This window comes from Heterodontus francisci, chromosome 40 (genome assembly GCF_036365525.1).
Source record: "Heterodontus francisci isolate sHetFra1 chromosome 40, sHetFra1.hap1, whole genome shotgun sequence".
Taxonomy (NCBI): Eukaryota; Metazoa; Chordata; class Chondrichthyes; order Heterodontiformes; family Heterodontidae; genus Heterodontus; species Heterodontus francisci.
In genome coordinates this window covers 5835980-5852578 of record NC_090410.1, presented here as the reverse complement: position 1 = coordinate 5852578, position 16599 = coordinate 5835980, and the positions used below count along the sequence as shown (strand labels likewise).

Sequence of the window (16599 nt, the reverse complement as noted above, 5' to 3'; positions counted from 1 at the left end):
CCTCCCCCGGCCTGAGGAAATAGAGCAAGTGGAGAGAAACCATCAAAACGCCTCTATTAAATCTCCCTTTAACCTTCTCAGGTCCAAGTAGAACAATCCCAGCTTCTCCAGTCTCTCCACAGAACCCAGAGTCCCTAATCCCAGGCACCATTCCGGTAAATCTGTACCCTTTCTAGATGTTGGCCTTTATCACAAGGGGGCTGGAATACAAGAGGATGAATTTATGTCACAGTTGGATAATGCTTTAGTTAGACCCCATCTGGAGTATCTGTTTAGTTCTGAGCAGCACAGGGAGGATCTATTAGCCTTGGAGGGGGAGCTGCTGTGATTCACCAGAATGATACTGGAGCTAAAAGGGTTAAATTATGAGGATATGTTATATGAACAAGACTTGTCTATTCCTTTGAAAACAGAAGATTAAGGGGTGATCCAATCAAGGTATTTAAAATGATTGAAGGAGTTGATAGGGTCGATTGAGAGAAACTATTTACTCTGGTGGTGGTGGTGAGTCCAGAACAAGGAGGAATAAACTTAAAATTCGAGCCAGGCCGTTCAGGGGTGATGTCAGGAAGGACTTCTTCACACAAAGGGGAGTGGAAATCCGGAACTCTCTCCCCCGAAAAGCTGTTGAGGCTGCAGGTGAAATTTCAAAACTGAGCTCGATAGATGTCTGTTGGGTAAGGGGATTAAGGGATAGGAAACCAAGGTGGGGAGATGGAGTTCAGATACAGGTGCTGGAATGGGGTTGAGGACCCCATTGATTTTTCCCAGTCTTCTCCCCTCCCCTCCTGAAACAGTGGGCTTACAGGAGCTGACGGTTGTTCTGTTCCTCATACGTTGCTCTTTAACTCTAAAGTCCGATTAGCATTTGTGCTTGTTGGCAGTTCTAAAAGAATGCAGTGCGGAAAATCGAGGCTGAAATGCCAGCAAGTTATTTGATTGCAGAGTGAACCACAAACAGCCCCAATTCCTCCCTTGCTCAATATCCACACACATTCATTTCAGAGCAAGGATGATAGAGGGGAACTTGCAGGTGGTGGTGCTCCCATGCATCTGCTGCCCTTGTCCTTCTAGTTGGTAGAGCTCGCAGGTTTGGAAGGTGCTGTCTAAGGAGCCTTGGTGCGTTGCTGCAGTGCATCTTGTAGATGGTACACACTGCTGCTACTGTGGGTCGGTGGTGGAGGGAGTGAATGTTTGTGGATGCCAATCAAGTGGGCTGCTTTGTCCTGGATGGTGTCGAGTTTCCTGAGTGTTGTTGGAGCTGCACCCATCCAGGCGAGTGGAGAGTATTCCATCACACTCCTGACTTGTGCCTTGTAGATGGTGGAAAGAATTGTCCAGGCTTGGGACCTGATGCAGTCTCAATGAGCAACAGTGCTCTGAATAATATCTTTATCATCCAGCACACATTCAGTCATTAGATGGAGAAGTATCAAATGTGTTCAGAAAAGAAATGCAGTTATTTCCTACTGATTATTCGGAGTTTGTATCACCTGGCTTTTCCTCAAAGGGGATTTGCAATCAGCTGCCAATCTAAGGCAAGTTTCCTTGGCAATCACTTTCTACTTGACATCGAGATGGTCCTATTTGTACTAATTTCCCTCCTAAGGGAGTATCTAAGAGTGATTTTAAAAGGAGTCTAGGTTAAGCACAGCTCCATCTCAGCAGCTATAGCTGTGCGCCAAGGGTCCCAAACTCCCCACGAGCATTGCCAAGGTTGGTCTGGACTAATTTCATCATCTCCCTTCTCTCTTCTATCCCCCCCCCGCTACCCCGACAGTTGTGAATACACAAGGGGTTAATACAGAAAAATCAGCAAGTGAAACAGGGGAAGGCCCAGAACGCAGGGGAATTGTGAGCATTTACCAAATCCAGACAGCTGGCTTTTCAAATTCAGCCAGAGAGGAATGTGTCCGCTCAGGATCACATGTCAGGCCCTTGCTTCTAAACAATACAAAGGATTAGACTTGACAACACCCTCTGTCCTGTGGGGACTACCCTGGTTAGTATTTTGTCTTTTTAAAAACTTCCTCACTTTGATTTTGGTAAACAATATCCCCCCCACCCCCCCCCCCCCCCCCACCCCACTCTAAGTAAATCCCGCAGAGCTTCTCTCACATTCTGTGACTGTCGCTTGTAGCTTTATCCCTCATCACTGAAAACAGATCATCTGTTCATTGTCACATTTCTGTTTGTGGGATCTTGCTGTGTGCAAAATGGCTGCCACGTTTCTTACATTACAAGAGTGACTACACTCCAAAAGTAATTAACTGGCTGTAAAGCGCTTTGAGACATTTTGAGTTGTGAAAGGCGCTATAGAAAAGCAAGTCTTTCTTTTAATACGTCAAGGCCCAGCTTGCCTTGATCATTAAACCACTTCTCCCTTTGTAAGGTAATGATGGGGCTGAGGGGCTCCCTCAACTCCAGTCACAATTGTGCTCGGTTGCAGGGTAGGTGGTGAGAGGCTGTTTCCCCCTGGCTGGAGAGTCTAGAATAAGGGTCACAGTCTCGGGATAAGGGGCCGGTCATTTAGGACTGAGATGAGGAGACATTTCTGTGCGTCGAGGGTTGTGAATCTTTGGAATTCTCTAACCCAGAGAGCTGTGGATGCTCAGTCATTGAGTAGATTCAAGACACAGATGAGTAGAGTTTTGGACACTAGGGAAATTAAGGGAGATAGGGATAGTGCGGGAAGGTGGGGTTGAGGTAGACATCAGCCACAACAGAGGAGGGAAATTGGGGCTTTGGTTCAAAGGGCTGTTTCACCGCTGCTAAACAGTCATAGAATCATAGAATGATTACAGAACAGAAGGAGGCTATTCAGCCCTTTGTGTCCATGCTGGTCCTCTGCAACAGTAACTCGCCTAGTCCGACTCCCCCATCCTTCCCCCATAACCTTGCAAATTTTCTCCCTTCAGCTGGTTATCCAATTTCCTTTTGAAAGCCCTGACTAAATCTGCCTCCACAACACAACAGTATAAATGAGAGTAATAGATTCCACTTTCAGAAATAAAAATAAATCCAATGTTTTGTGGTTTTCAATTTTAGAATTTTCCAGAAACTGCACGTTTTAAAAAAAAAAAAAACCTGTTCCAGAGTTGGATTTGTGGCGACTGGAGAGATTTAGAATACAAAGAAAGGAGAGTTGACGCCGACAGCTGTCTGCGGGAGTGAAGGCAGTTAATGTACCATTGTGGCTTGCTTCAGTCAGGCCCTGAGCAACAGTGGATGAAATGGACTCTCCGTTTCCATCTCCCCTCCATTTCATTGGTTTATAAACGACTAGTTTGGCCCCAGCTGCAGTATTGTGTCCAATTCCGTGCACTGCCCTTTAGGAAGGTTTTGGAGAGGGTGCAGTGGAGATTAACTGGAATGATTCCAGGGATATGAGACTTCAGTTACGTGGAGAGACTGGAGAAGCTGGGATGGTTTGTTTATTTATTTATTTAGAGATACAGCACTGAAACAGGCCCTTCGCCCCACTGAGTCTGTGCCGACCATCAACCACCCATTTATACTAATCCTACATTAATCCCATATTCCTACCACATCCCCTCAATTCCCCTACCACCTACCTACACTAGGGGCAATTTACAATGGCCAATTTACCTATCAACCTGCAAGTCTTTGGCTGTGGGAGGAAACCGGAGCACCTGGATGAAACCCATGGGGTCACAGGGAGAACTTGCAAACTCCGCACAGGCAGTACCCAGAACTGAACCCGGGTCGCTGGAGCTGTGAGGCTGCGGTGCTAACCACTGCGCCACTGTGCCGCTGCGTTCTCCTTAGAGCGGAGACGGTTAAGAGGAGATTTGACAAATGTTCAAAATCATGAAGGGTTTGGATAGAATAGATGGCTGAAGGGTCGGTAACCAGAGGGCACAGATTTCAGGCAAATGGCGACATGAGGAAAATATTTGTCCACACCAAGTGGTTAGGATTTGGAGTGCGCTTCCTGATAGATTCACTAGTGGGCTTCAAAAGGGAATTGGATAAATACTTGAAGCAGACAAAGCTACAGGGATACGGGGAAAGAGCGGAGGAGTGGGACTAACGGGATTACTCTTTGGAAGAACTAGCACAGACCCGATGGGCTGAATGGCCTCCTTCTGCGCTGTATTATTCTATGATTCACCCCCTCCCTTCCGTCCCCTACTCACCTGTTTCATCGCACACTCTGGGCTGAATTTTGGTGAGCACCTGACGTGGGCTCCGGTGGCACTCGGACACCTTCGCTTTCCCGTTCACGGAAAGCTGGTGCCACCAAGGTGGGGAAGGGGAGCACTTAGGATTTTTAATTGTGGGGATGGGGGGAAACGTGGTTAAATCTGCATTTCTAGTGTAGGGGACGGGGGGGGGGGTGGCGGAAAGGGTGACCTTTGCACTTTGAACAGTTGAGGGAGGGGGAAAGAGGACAAATCATCAATAAGTGTTTTGGAGGCTGCCGGGGGAAGGGGCAAAGTTTTATTTGCGGTGGACTGCAGGGGCTACGGGTTTAAATATTTAATTTTGGCGGCAGGTCTGGTAGCCCTTTAAAATTAGTGCCAGCGCCTGCACAGAGGCAGCTGATGCTGTTGCCAGTTTTGCAGATCCCACCCCCACCATGTGACTGGGGGGGTGTCGCCCGACTGGCGTATATAATGAGCCACCGCGCGCTAGATCGTGGCAGCCCGTGCAGGCTGCCTTATTTAATTTGCCCGCCGCCGCTACTGGCAGGCGAAATAAAATGGCAGCCTGCACATCCTCCCAGCGGCAGGGACGTTAAAATCTAGCGTGTAAGAGCGTGGTCAATGTGTGAGTGTTGTCCCCCAGGGCCCATATGCCTATGAGACATCACTGGGGTCAGAACTCAATCCTCATCTGGAGAAAGTAATGGAATTTCTATTGGGAAGGAGGGATGTTCCCGGTTTCTCTCTCTTAAACCACAGAATCTCAAGGCTCGGTTTGGCTCCCTTGCTTAAACTCTGAGTCAGGAGGTTGTGCATTCAAACCCGGCGGCAGGAACAAAGTCTGGACCCAGGAATTCAGGACAGTACTGAGGGAGTGTAATGCTGTTGGAGGTCAGGGTTTTTTTTGGGGGGGATGTGATATTGAACCGGGACCTCATTTGCCTGTTCCGGTCAAACATTGTAGAGGAATCCTATGATATTATTCAAAGAAGAGCAGGGGGACTTCCTCGTATGCACTGGGCCAACATTCATCTATCAACCAGATTATCTGCTCTTTCTTTCATTCTACACAAATTCGATGTATTATTCTGCTGCTAAAGCAAATCTGTGTTTAGGATGGTCTGTCTTTTTAAAGCCATAGAGTATCCTTGCTATAAATCTTAAAGCCAGTCATTTCATATAACGTTTTTTTTTAATACTTCTGGCACTATCAAAACTTCAAAAATAAATAGCTGGAATTCTACATTTTCTTCTCTACTGTCCTGGAATTAGAGGGCGGCCAGGCCAGCATTTATTGCCCATTTCTAATTGCCCTTGAGAAGGTGGTGGTGAGCCGCCTTCTTGAACCTCTGCAGTCCATGTGGGGTAGGTACACCCACAGTGCTGTTAGGTAGGGAGTTCCAGGATTTTAAGCTCTGGAGCTGATTCCCCCTGCTGGAACCCAAACTGAGCATTGAGGAAGCATGTCATTGCTGAGTAAGTGACGCTTGATAGCAGTCAATGACACCTTCCATCGCTTTGCTGATGATTGAGAGTGGACTAATGGGGCAGTAATTGGCCGGGTTGGATTTCTCCTGCTGTTTGTGAACAGGACATACCTGGGCAATCTTCCACGTTGCTGGGCAGATGCCAGTGTTGTAGCTGGACTGGAATTGCTTAGCTAGGGGCACGGCCAGTTCTGGAGCACAAGTCTTCAGCACTACAGCCGGGATGTTGTCAGGGGCCCATAGACTTTGCAGTATCCAGTGCCTTCAGCTGTTTCAGCCCGACTGGCATCTATTATGCTGGAGACCTCAGGAGGAGGCCAAGATGGATCATCCAGTCAGCACTTCTGGCTGAAAATGGTTGCAAACGCTTCAGCCTCGTCTTTTACAAGGCTTTCGACTTTGGAATATTGCGGACATTGAAACTCCGCCAAATGGTTGTGTCCAATTTTCTGAGACTCCCATCTCTGCCTAGAATGTTTGGCACCTGAAAGCGATGAAGATGATGCTGGTCAGTCCCTGGGAGACCATCATCTTCCAACACAACCCAAACTGATGGGGTGGCAGTCTCTGTTGAGTTATTAATGGAAACAAGTCTTGATTTCAAAGATAAAGGAGGATGAAAAGTGTGTAGAATGGAACCATCAGAGATGTGGGACAGGAGTGCCAAGTAACGGCTCCTCAGGGTGATATACGCATGCTTTGTTTCTCTAAATTAATTTTTCTTTGGATGTTTCAGTTTTGATTCTCGAGAAGGCGGAAGGTGACGACCTCGCCAACAAAACGTTGAAGATCACGGACTTTGGGTTGGCACGGGAGTGGCATCGCACGACCAAAATGAGCGCTGCTGGGACCTACGCTTGGATGGCTCCTGAAGTCATCAAATTGTCCCTGTTTTCAAAGAGCAGTGACGTATGGAGGTAACTGGATCAAGTCTGATTCCACCTCCCAAACATTGCCCCGTCTCCGCCCCCGTCTCAGTCAATCCACTGCTGAAACCGTATCTCGAGAATTGACTGTTCCACTGCTGTTCTGGCCAGCTTCCCTTCTGTAAAACTCAGTTCTGCTGCCCGTATCCCAACTCACACCCAGTCCCGTTCACCCATCGCTCCCTGTGCACGCTGATCTACAGTGGTTTCTGGTCCGGCAATATCTCAATTTTAAAATTTCCATCCTTGTTTCCAAATCCCTCTGTGGTTTCACCCCTTCCCCTCTCTCTAATCTCCTCCAGCCCTCGGAGATCTCTGTCTTCCTCCAATTCTGACCCCTTGAGCGACCCTGCTTCCCTTACCACACCATTGGCGGCCATGCCTTCAACTGCCTGGACCCTAAGCTCTGGAATTCCTTCCCCAAACCCCTCCATCTCTCTCTCTCTCCTCAAAACCTACCACTGACCAAGTATTTAGTTCCCCCATCCAATTTTCTTCTCTTTTGCCTTTCTGTCAATTTTTGTTTGTTAATGCTGCTGTGAAGCATCTTGCGATGTTTTCCTACGGTAAAGCCGCTAGATAAATGCAATACACTGCTGTTGTTGTAGCTCCGTTAGTAAATGCAGTACACAGTGTGGGGCTGAAACATACAGACCCGGAGAGTCCTCGTGTTCTCCGACGATCTTGATTCTCCTTTTTTACCCCCTCTCTTTCTCAGTTTCGGAGTCTTGCTGTGGGAGCTGCTGACGGGAGAGGCACCGTATCGTGAGATTGATGGTTTGGCTATTGCTTACGGAGTGGCTGTAAATAAACTGACTCTTCCCATCCCATCCACCTGCCCCGAGCCCTTTGGAAAACTCCTGGAAGGTAGGAGCACCATGGGCTCTCCGATGTTACTGCAAAGGGAGGGTAGACAATGCCCCCGTCAGTCATTTTAGGGAAAAAGCCAACTAAGGCCAAGAGAGAAATCCACTAAAATTATCTGTGTGCAGGGTTCCATCTCCTCAGCCGTGACTGATCAGGGAAGGTCTTCTGGGAGGTGCTATGTGTCCCGTCACAATTAATATTAGTAAGCAATCTCTTTCAAAGAGCTAGCACAGGCATGATGGGCCGAATTGCCACCTCCTGTGCCGCATCATTGTATGGTCTGAATCTGTGCTGGTGTAGATTGGGTGGATAGCAAGAAGCTTTTTCCCAGAGTGGGGGATTCAATTACAAGGGGACACGAGTTCAAAGTGAAAGGGGAAAAGTTTAGGGGGGATATGCGTGGAAATTTCTTTACGCAGAGGGTGGTGGGTGCATGGAACGCTTTGCCAGCGGAGGTGGTAGACGCGGGCACGATAGAGCCTTTTAAGATGTATCTAGACAGATACATGAATGGGCAGGAAGTAAAGAGATACAGACCCTTAGAAAATAGGCAACAGGTTTAGATAGAGGATTTGGATCGGCGTAGGCTTGGAGGGCCGAAGGGCCTGTTCCTGTGCTGTAATTTTCTTTGTTCTTCTTTTAATATAAGGACTTAAAGTGTATTGATGTACTTATGCTTGGAGACCGGAAGGATATGGATCCACGCCCACGATTGCCTGGGTAAGACTGGGGGTGGATCCGAAGGTTTCGGCATTTACACATAGGGACAAGGGGGAAATCGGAGTGAGCCCACAAATGTCATTGTAGTCCGTCCCCTTGCTTTCATTATTCCAGGTTCCCACTCCTGCAGGACAGGGCAAGTGGACAACCTTTTATCTGTACCAGAAGAGAGATGAATGAAAATATCTTGGGGTGAACTCTTGCTGCAATCTTCCCTGATTCCGGAGGGGGGAAAGCACCCAGACTTTGTGCCTCCCACTGTCAGTGAGAAAAGGAACCCACAAAATGTGTTGTTGGTACAATGTTTGAGGGCCATTTTATACTATCTGAAAATCACTGAGACCAGACTGGGTTAGCAGCTTGAATGAACATGTCTTGGAAGATGTAACTAAATCCAATGGATCTGTAAGCCGGGTTTTTCAAAACAAAATGACTTCACCAGGGGCAAAGTTACATAGAAAATTTACCTTTCCAATATTGTAAACAATAACAGGTTAGTGAATCGCAGACAGTGATCAATCAAAGATGGTGTCATTGATTGAAACAAGGGTTAAATTACCAGGTGCAATTACACACCGAGGGTTGTATTCCCTGGAATTTAGACAGTTAATGGGTGATTTGATCAAAGTTTTCAAGATATTAAGGGGAATAAATAGTTTTCTCTATCTACTCTACTCTATTTCCGCTGGTTGTGGAGTCTAGGACTAGGGGGCAGAGTCTAAAGATTAGAGCCAGACCTTTCAGGAGCGAAATTAGGAAACACTTTTACAAAGGATGAGAATAGTTTGGAATCCTCTCCTGCAAAGGGCAATTGATGCTGGATCAGTTGTTAATTTTAAATCTGAGATTGATAGATTTTTGTTAACCAAAGGATCAAGGGACATGGGTCAAAGGTGGATATGTGGAGTTAGGTCACAGTTCAGCCATGATCTCGTTGAGTGGCGGAACAGACACGAGGGGCTGAATGGCCTCCTCCTGTTCTTGTGTTCCCCTGACACCCTGGACTAGATTACTGTCACAAAGAGACACGATGAGATCCAAAATTCTGATACTCAAGTCTAAATGGATTCTGGTTTCCAGTATTGAGTGTAGAGGGTCAAAGACTGGAGGGAAAATACAATAGAGTTGTTCAATACACGCACGGAGAGGGAGGGAGGAACGGGGAGGGAGGGACGGAGAGAGAGAGAGACAGAGACACACCATGCGTGACCTGAGTACTATGAAACATAGTAGGAGAGAAGATGATTCAAGTCCAGATGCAATGATGATGATGAGGACCAAGAGAGGAATTGTCAGGAGTCAGGATCACTCAGTCTATAAAGAAAACAGACTAACATGTTACACTGTGGAGAGAACCTGACAGTAGCAGTGAGAGTAAGGGTATCCTATAAAGAGTTTCCTTGCATCCTGTCTAGGAAAGAAATATTGGAATACACACATGGAAGAACACATATACTGTGTCAGGGTCAAATTTGGACAACTTTGATCCTTTCTCTCATTGGGATGTTCAATCTATTGGATATAAACCCATACTGAACGCTACAGAGCGACTAATGGACAACTTCTAATTATGTGCTCAGCAAAGTCGAGTTTCTTACTGTGAATGTTTCTGGTGACAGATTGTTGGAATTCGGATGCACACAGCAGGCCATCGTTCACCGAAATCCTAAGTCAGCTGGTTGCGATCGAACAGTCGTCCCTCTTCCAGATGCCTCTGGAGTCATTTCACTCCCTGCAGGAAGACTGGAAGCTGGAAATCCAGCAGATGTTCGATGAGCTACGGACAAAAGAGAAGGTAGGTGAGCTGGTGGACTGGTGCGTTCACGCAGGCCGAGTGCGGCTGTCCTTCACTGAGGGCAACAGAGTGTCCGGCACTCCACCAGGCTCATTTTGCACTCATTTATCTGACAAGTGATATTGGTCCTGTTCCAAGAGATGCTAAGAGGCTGGATCTCCTGTGAAAAGCCTGAGTGAGGGAGCAATGGGATCATTAGTGGGCTGGCAGATAAAATAGAAGCCAAGGAGGTCAATACAATCAAATGGAACCAAGATGGACTGATATGCCAAATAGTTCCTCTTCCTCACAGAAACTCTGGAGCCTAGGTTGAGATTGTAACGTTAAGTAGACATTCATGTATCACCCTCCCAAGCATTTTTAGTCCAACGCAGCAATTTTTGTGTGTAATTCAATATTTTATTCATGTTTTTCTTGCCTATTTACACCCTTCCTACCCAAAGATGCCGAGCACAGCTGTTGCCAGGTCTAGAGCTGACTGCTCAGAAAGTGAGGTTTTCCATTTTTGGTTTTCCTTTGATCTTGCGGTTAGAAAAACCAAACGATCATCTGTGGCATTGTACCTGGGAACTCAAGCAAGTTTAATCTTCATCAGCAGTGGGTTAACGAGAAGGGAGGAGAACTCCACCAGGGTGCACAGATGTAATTGAGTCCCCATTTTAAAATCTTGCGTTCTGTGCTTGTTCCGCTGTGAGAACCAGGATTATTTACATAGTTAAGTTACAAAACTGAAGGTAGTTTGGGAAGCATTTATTTGAACATTGGAGTTTCCCTGCACTACAGGCTAAGGAGCTGGGAGAGGTACTACAGCGCCACCACAGGTGGAAAGAGGTAACTCCAGTGTGATGTTTACATGGGAAAGTTCCATTATAAATGTGGAAAGAAGAAATTGTAAAAAGTTGACAGCATGACATTGGAAAGTGAGGATTTGCCTTCCTGCTATTGCCTTGGAGGATGGTGTGAAGTCGTGGGAGGATTCACAGTCCGACAAGCCACATCATTAATGTTCCTTCCGTCATTATTCCAGGCGATCGGGGGCCTGGTCCTTATGGTGGGGGGTTTATGGGCTCCCACGGCCCATATGATGAGGGAAGGGTCACCCACTGGATGCAAGTGTGCCGCTGGTTGTCGACCCAGAATTCAGAGCAGTTTCCACTTGCCCAGGACTGTCTGGAGTGGGGTTCGAACCCTCCACTTTCAGACTCTGGCAGGAATGGTTACCATTCAGATAAAAGCTCCATCCTGAAGGTTTTGTGGACAGGAGACTTGCACGGGTACAGAATTTGTAACACATGATAGATCGAGCCAGCATCCCACTTGTACATCACATGAGGCAGTCACAATGAGCACAGGCCCCTGTATTTTACCTCCTCGATTGCAGGAACTGCGGAGCTGGGAGGAGGAGCTGACCAGAGCTGCCGTCCAGCAAAGGAACCACGAGGAGGTCCTCCGGCGACGGGAGCAGGAGCTCGCGGAACGTGAGATCGATATCGTCGAGCGGGAGCTGAATATCATCATGCGGCAGCTATACCAGGAGAAACCCAAAGTCAAAAAGCGCAAAGGCAACTTCAAGAAAAGCCGGTTGAAGCTAAAAGATGGAAACCGGATCAGCTTACCGTCTGGTATGTGCCGCATTTTGGCGCCGATTGGTTTAAGGGATCAGTTCTAAAGGAGAGACCTGCATTTATAAAGCACCTTGCATAACCTCAGGACCTCCCAAAGCGCTTGGCAACCAATGAAGTTTTTTTTTGAAGTGTAGGCACTGTTGTAAGAAATGCAGCAGCCAATTTGCGCACAGCAAGATCCCACAAATGGCAATGTAATGACAATTAGATAATCTGTTTTTATTGACATTGAGGGATTAAATATTGGCCAGGACACCAGGGTTGGGGGCAAGGGTATGAAATCTCCCCTGCTCCTCTTCAAAATAGAACCATGGAATATTTTACATCTACCCAAGAGATCAGGAATTGTTCAGTTCCCCAGTTTTTCTCTCGCTCGCTCATTCTCTCCCTTCCTTCCTCCCTGCAAACAACCCAATCTCCGACCCATCACTCTCCTTCCCTCCCTCCCTCTGACCCAGAGCCCAGGCTTCATGGCCCTAGAGAGCGACGCCTGGATTTTCCACTCAGTCTTATTTTAAATAGTTACTCCCAGTCTTGGAATAACACCCATAGGGAAACTGAAGGCTGAAATGTCTGTAGGCTATTCAACCAAGAGGGGGAATGTCAAAGCTGAGCCCACCCCTGTCCTCACCCAGTTTCTCCAAGGTGTTCGGGCCAGCGCTCTCTCTAACCTGGGAAAATCAAGGGATCAAAGCTGGGATCTTCCTGTTCTGGGTAACCCAGTTCCCCGTGTGGGGCTAGTGGGGGTGCGGGGTGATGAGTGGGGAGAAAGTCACGTTCATTTTAATGCAGTGGAACATGACACAGATAAACTTTGCGTTGAGAAATAATGTGAAGGCTTTCGTTTGTCCAAAAGGTTTTGAGCACAAGATCACGGTGCAGGCGTCATCGACTGTGGACAAGAGGAAGGGTCAGTCGACCGATGGATCGAGCCCCCCTGGAAGTCCCATCCTGATCCCCAGACTGAGGGCGATTCGTTGTAAGTTGTTGGTATCTCTCTGCAACTCGTTACCAGCTCAGAGAGTCCAGGACTTTGATATTAATCAGAAGCATTAGTTACAGGCACAGTAACGAGTTAAAATGAACTCTAGTTCCCCTTTGTGAGTTTGTGACCCTAATTTAATTCTCGAGCAAAAGTACATTGAGCTATCCTTGACTTCTCAGGCTTGTAGTTGATTTAATAAGCAAACTTATCCCCTCCGCCACCTCTCCACTATTATCCCCTCCCCCACCTCTCCACTATTCCCCTTAAGGCACTGCCGTGTGATTACACCATCAGTCCTTACTGAAATGCCCCAATGACTATATCAGAAGGCTGATCCACTTTGGAGAGCATCATACTTGACCCTGCTCAGAGTCCCCATTTTCCATTCATGGGTGGGGGTCAGTAATGTGGTCCTGGATAATGTTTTTCAGGTTCTTAGTCCACTTGTAGTGGCCCTGTCCCCACCCCCAGTGAGACCACACCTCACCCACCATTCACACATACATGCTTCTCAGCACAGGTCACTTGATGGTCATTAGGAACAGGATTGCTGAATGACCTTTGCCCTCCCCAATCCCACTAACCCCCATTGGCATGCTTCCCCACTCCCCCCACTCCATTACCTCCCCAGGGGTCACTCTGCCCTGTCCTGCATGCGGGAGTTTCATCACTGGCAACTGTTGGGAAACTGAGAAATACAAGATGACCTCTTGTCAATGGTTCACCTCAGTTTGAGTGTGGTGTTCACTGATTTCCCCGAAACCAGGTGCTAGGTTTCCAGTCATGCTTCTGTATCCCATCAAAACCACCAGCCTCCAGGAGTGGGCAATTCAACTCTGGAGTGCATCGCAGCCAAGCCTGAAGCTGTCCTTGCCCGACATCCATCCAGTGGGGAAGCTCAGGAACTACGGCAGGTTTTCCCACCGCCCGGCCTGAGGTGCTGAGGCAAATTGTAATAGAGAATTCGAGCCTACAGCACAGAAACAGGCCATTTGGCCCATCTGGTCCATGGTGGTGGTTATGCTCCACATGAGCCTCCTCCCACCCTCTTCATCTCACCCTCTCACAATATACTTCTATTCCTTTCTCCCTCGCATGTTTATCCAGCTTCCCCTTAAATGTATCGATACTATTCACTTCAACCACATTCTCACCACCCTCTGGGTAAAGAAGTTTCTCCTGAATTCCCTATTGGACTGTCTTATATTGATGGACCCTAGTTCCAGTCTCCCCCACAACTGGAAACCTCTCTAAATCTACTCTGTCAAACCGTTCCATAATTTTAACAAGTTGAGATTAACAAGTTTAACGGTTGGTGTGTTGCCTCCCAGGTGCCAGGGCTCGTGATGTCTCGGATAGTGTTTTTGGGATCCTTAAGAGGGAGGGGGAGCAGCCCCAAGTCGTGGTCCACATAGGCACCAACGACATCGGTAGGAAGAGAGATGGGGATTTAAGGCAGAAATTCAGGGAGCTAGGGTGGAAGCTTAGAGCGAGAACAAACAGAGTTGTTATCTCTGGGTTGTTGCCCGTGCCACGTGATAGCGAAGCGAGGAATAGGGAGAGAGAGGAGTTGAACACGTGGCTGCAGGGATGGTGTAGGAGGGAGGGTTTTGGTTTCCTGGATAATTGGGGCTCTTTCTGGGGTAGGTGGGACCTCTACAAACAGGATGGTCTTCACCTGAACCAGAGGGGTACCAATATCCTGGGGGGGAGATTTGCTAGTGCTCTTCGGGGGGGTTTAAACTAATTCAGCAGGGGGATGGGAACCTAAATTGTAGTTCCAGTGTACAGGATGTTGAGAGTAGTGAGGTCAGGGATAAGGTTACAGGGACGCAAGAGGGCACTGGCAAGCAAGAACTTGGTTTAAAGTGTGTCTACTTCAACGCCAGGAGCATCCGGAATAAGGTGGGTAAGCTTGCAGCATGGGTTGGTACCTGGGATCTCGATGTTGTGGCCATTTCAGAGACATGGGTAGAGCAGGGACAGGAATGGATGTTGCAGGTTCCGGGATTTAGATGTTTCACTAAGAACAGAGAAGATGGTAAAAGAGAGGGGGGTGTGGCATTGTTAATCAAGGAGAGTATTACGGCGGCAGAAAGGACATTTGAGGACTCGTCTACTGAGGTAGTATGGGCCGAGGTTAGAAACAGGAGAGGAGAGGTCACCCTGTTGGGAGTCTTTTATAGACCTCCGAATAGTTCCAGAGATGTAGAGGAAAGGATAGCGAAGATGATTCTCGACAGGGGCGAGAGTAACAGGGTAGTTGTTATGGGGGACTTTAACTTTCCAAATATTGACTGGAAATACTATAGTTCGAGTACTTTAGATGGGTCAGTTTTTGTCCAGTGTGTGCAGGAGGGTTTTCTGACACAGTATGTAGACAGGCCAACCAGGGGCGATGCCACATTGGATTTGGTACTGGGAAATGAACCCGGCCAGGTGTTAGATTTAGATGTAGGTGAGCACTTTGGTGATAGTGATCACAATTCGGCGAGGGAGCCGTGGTTTACTAAAGAAGTTGAAGCGCTTGTCAAGAGGAAGAAGAAGGCTTATGTTAGGATGAGACGTGAAGGCTCAGTTAGGGCGCTTGAGAGTTACAAGCTAGCCAGGAAGGATCTAAAGGGAGAGCTTAGAAGAGCGAGGAGAGGACACGAGAAGTCATTGGCGGATAGGATCAAGGAAAACCCTAGGCTTTCTATAGGTATATCAGGAATAAAAGAATGACTAGAGTTAGATTAGGGCCAATCAAGGATAGTAGTGGGAAGTTGTGTGTGGAATCAGAGGAGATAGGGGAAGCGTTAAATGAATATTTTTCGTCAGTATTTACAGTAGAAAAAGAAAATGTTGTCAAGGAGAATACTGAGATACAGACTACTAGGCTAGATGGGATTGAGGTTCACAAGGAGGAGGTGTTAGCAATTTTGGAAAGTGTGAAAATAGATAAGTCCCCTGGGCCAGATGGGATTTATCCTAGGATTCTCTGGGAAGCCAGGGAAGAGATTGCAGAGCCTTTGTCCTTGATCTTTATGTTGTCATTGTCGACAGGAATAGTGCCGGAAGACTGGAGGATAGCAAATGTTGTCCCCTTGTTCGAGAAGGGGAGTAGAGACAGCCCTGGTAATTATAGACCTGTGAGCCTTACTTCGGTTGTGGGTAAAATGTTGGAAAAGGTTATAAGAGATAGGATTTATAATCATCTTGAAAAGAATAAGTTCATTAGCGATAGTCAGCACGGTTTTGTGAAGGGTAGGTCGTGCCTCACAAACCTTATTGAGTTTTTTGAGAAGGTGACCAAACAGGTGGATGAGGGTAAAGCAGTGGATGTGGTGTATATGGATTTCAGTAAGGTGTTTGATAAGGTTCCCCACGGTAGGCTATTGCAGAAAATATGGAAGTATGGGGTTGAAGGTGATTTAGAGCTTTGGATCAGAAATTGGCTAGCTGAAAGAAGACAGAGGGTGGTGGTTGATGGCAAATGTTCATCCTGGACTTTAGTTACTAGTGGTGTACCGCAAGGATCTGTTTTGGGGCCACTGCTGTTTGTCATTTTTATAAATGACCTGGATGAGGGTGTAGAAGGGTGGGTTAGTAAATTTGCGGATGACACGAAGGTCGGTGGAGTTGTGGATAGTGCCGAAGGATGTTGTAGGTTACAGAGGGATATAGATAGGCTGCAGAGCTGGGCTGAGAGATGGCAAATGGAGTTTAATGCGGAAAAGTGTGAGGTGATTCACTTTGGAAGGAGTAACAGGAATGCAGAGTACTGGGCTAATGGGAAGATTCTTGGTAGTGTAGATGAGCAGAGAGATCTTGGTGTCCAGGTACATAAATCCCTGAAAGTTGCCACCCAGGTTAATAGGGCTGTTAAGAAGGCATATGGTGTGTTAGCTTTTATTAGTAGGGGGATCGAGCTTCGGAGCCATGAGGTCATGCTGCAGCTGTACAAAACTCTGGTGCGGCCGCACCTGGAGTATTGCGTGCAGTTCTGGTCACCGCATTATAGGAAGGATGTGGAAGCTTTGGAA

The 16599-nt window shown here is 47.3% G+C and overlaps 1 protein-coding gene across 1 annotated transcript in view; it reads left to right on the top strand.

Moving 5' to 3' along the window:
* Positions 1 to 16599, top strand: part of map3k10 (mitogen-activated protein kinase kinase kinase 10) — a 59588-nt gene that overhangs the window by 31498 nt on the left and 11491 nt on the right. The window contains exons 2-6 of the mRNA XM_068018897.1: positions 6393 to 6573; positions 7301 to 7449; positions 9789 to 9964; positions 11346 to 11586; positions 12446 to 12568. Of these exons, the coding sequence (XP_067874998.1) occupies positions 6393 to 6573; positions 7301 to 7449; positions 9789 to 9964; positions 11346 to 11586; positions 12446 to 12568 (870 nt within the window). The remainder of the gene's footprint in view (positions 1 to 6392; positions 6574 to 7300; positions 7450 to 9788; positions 9965 to 11345; positions 11587 to 12445; positions 12569 to 16599) is intronic.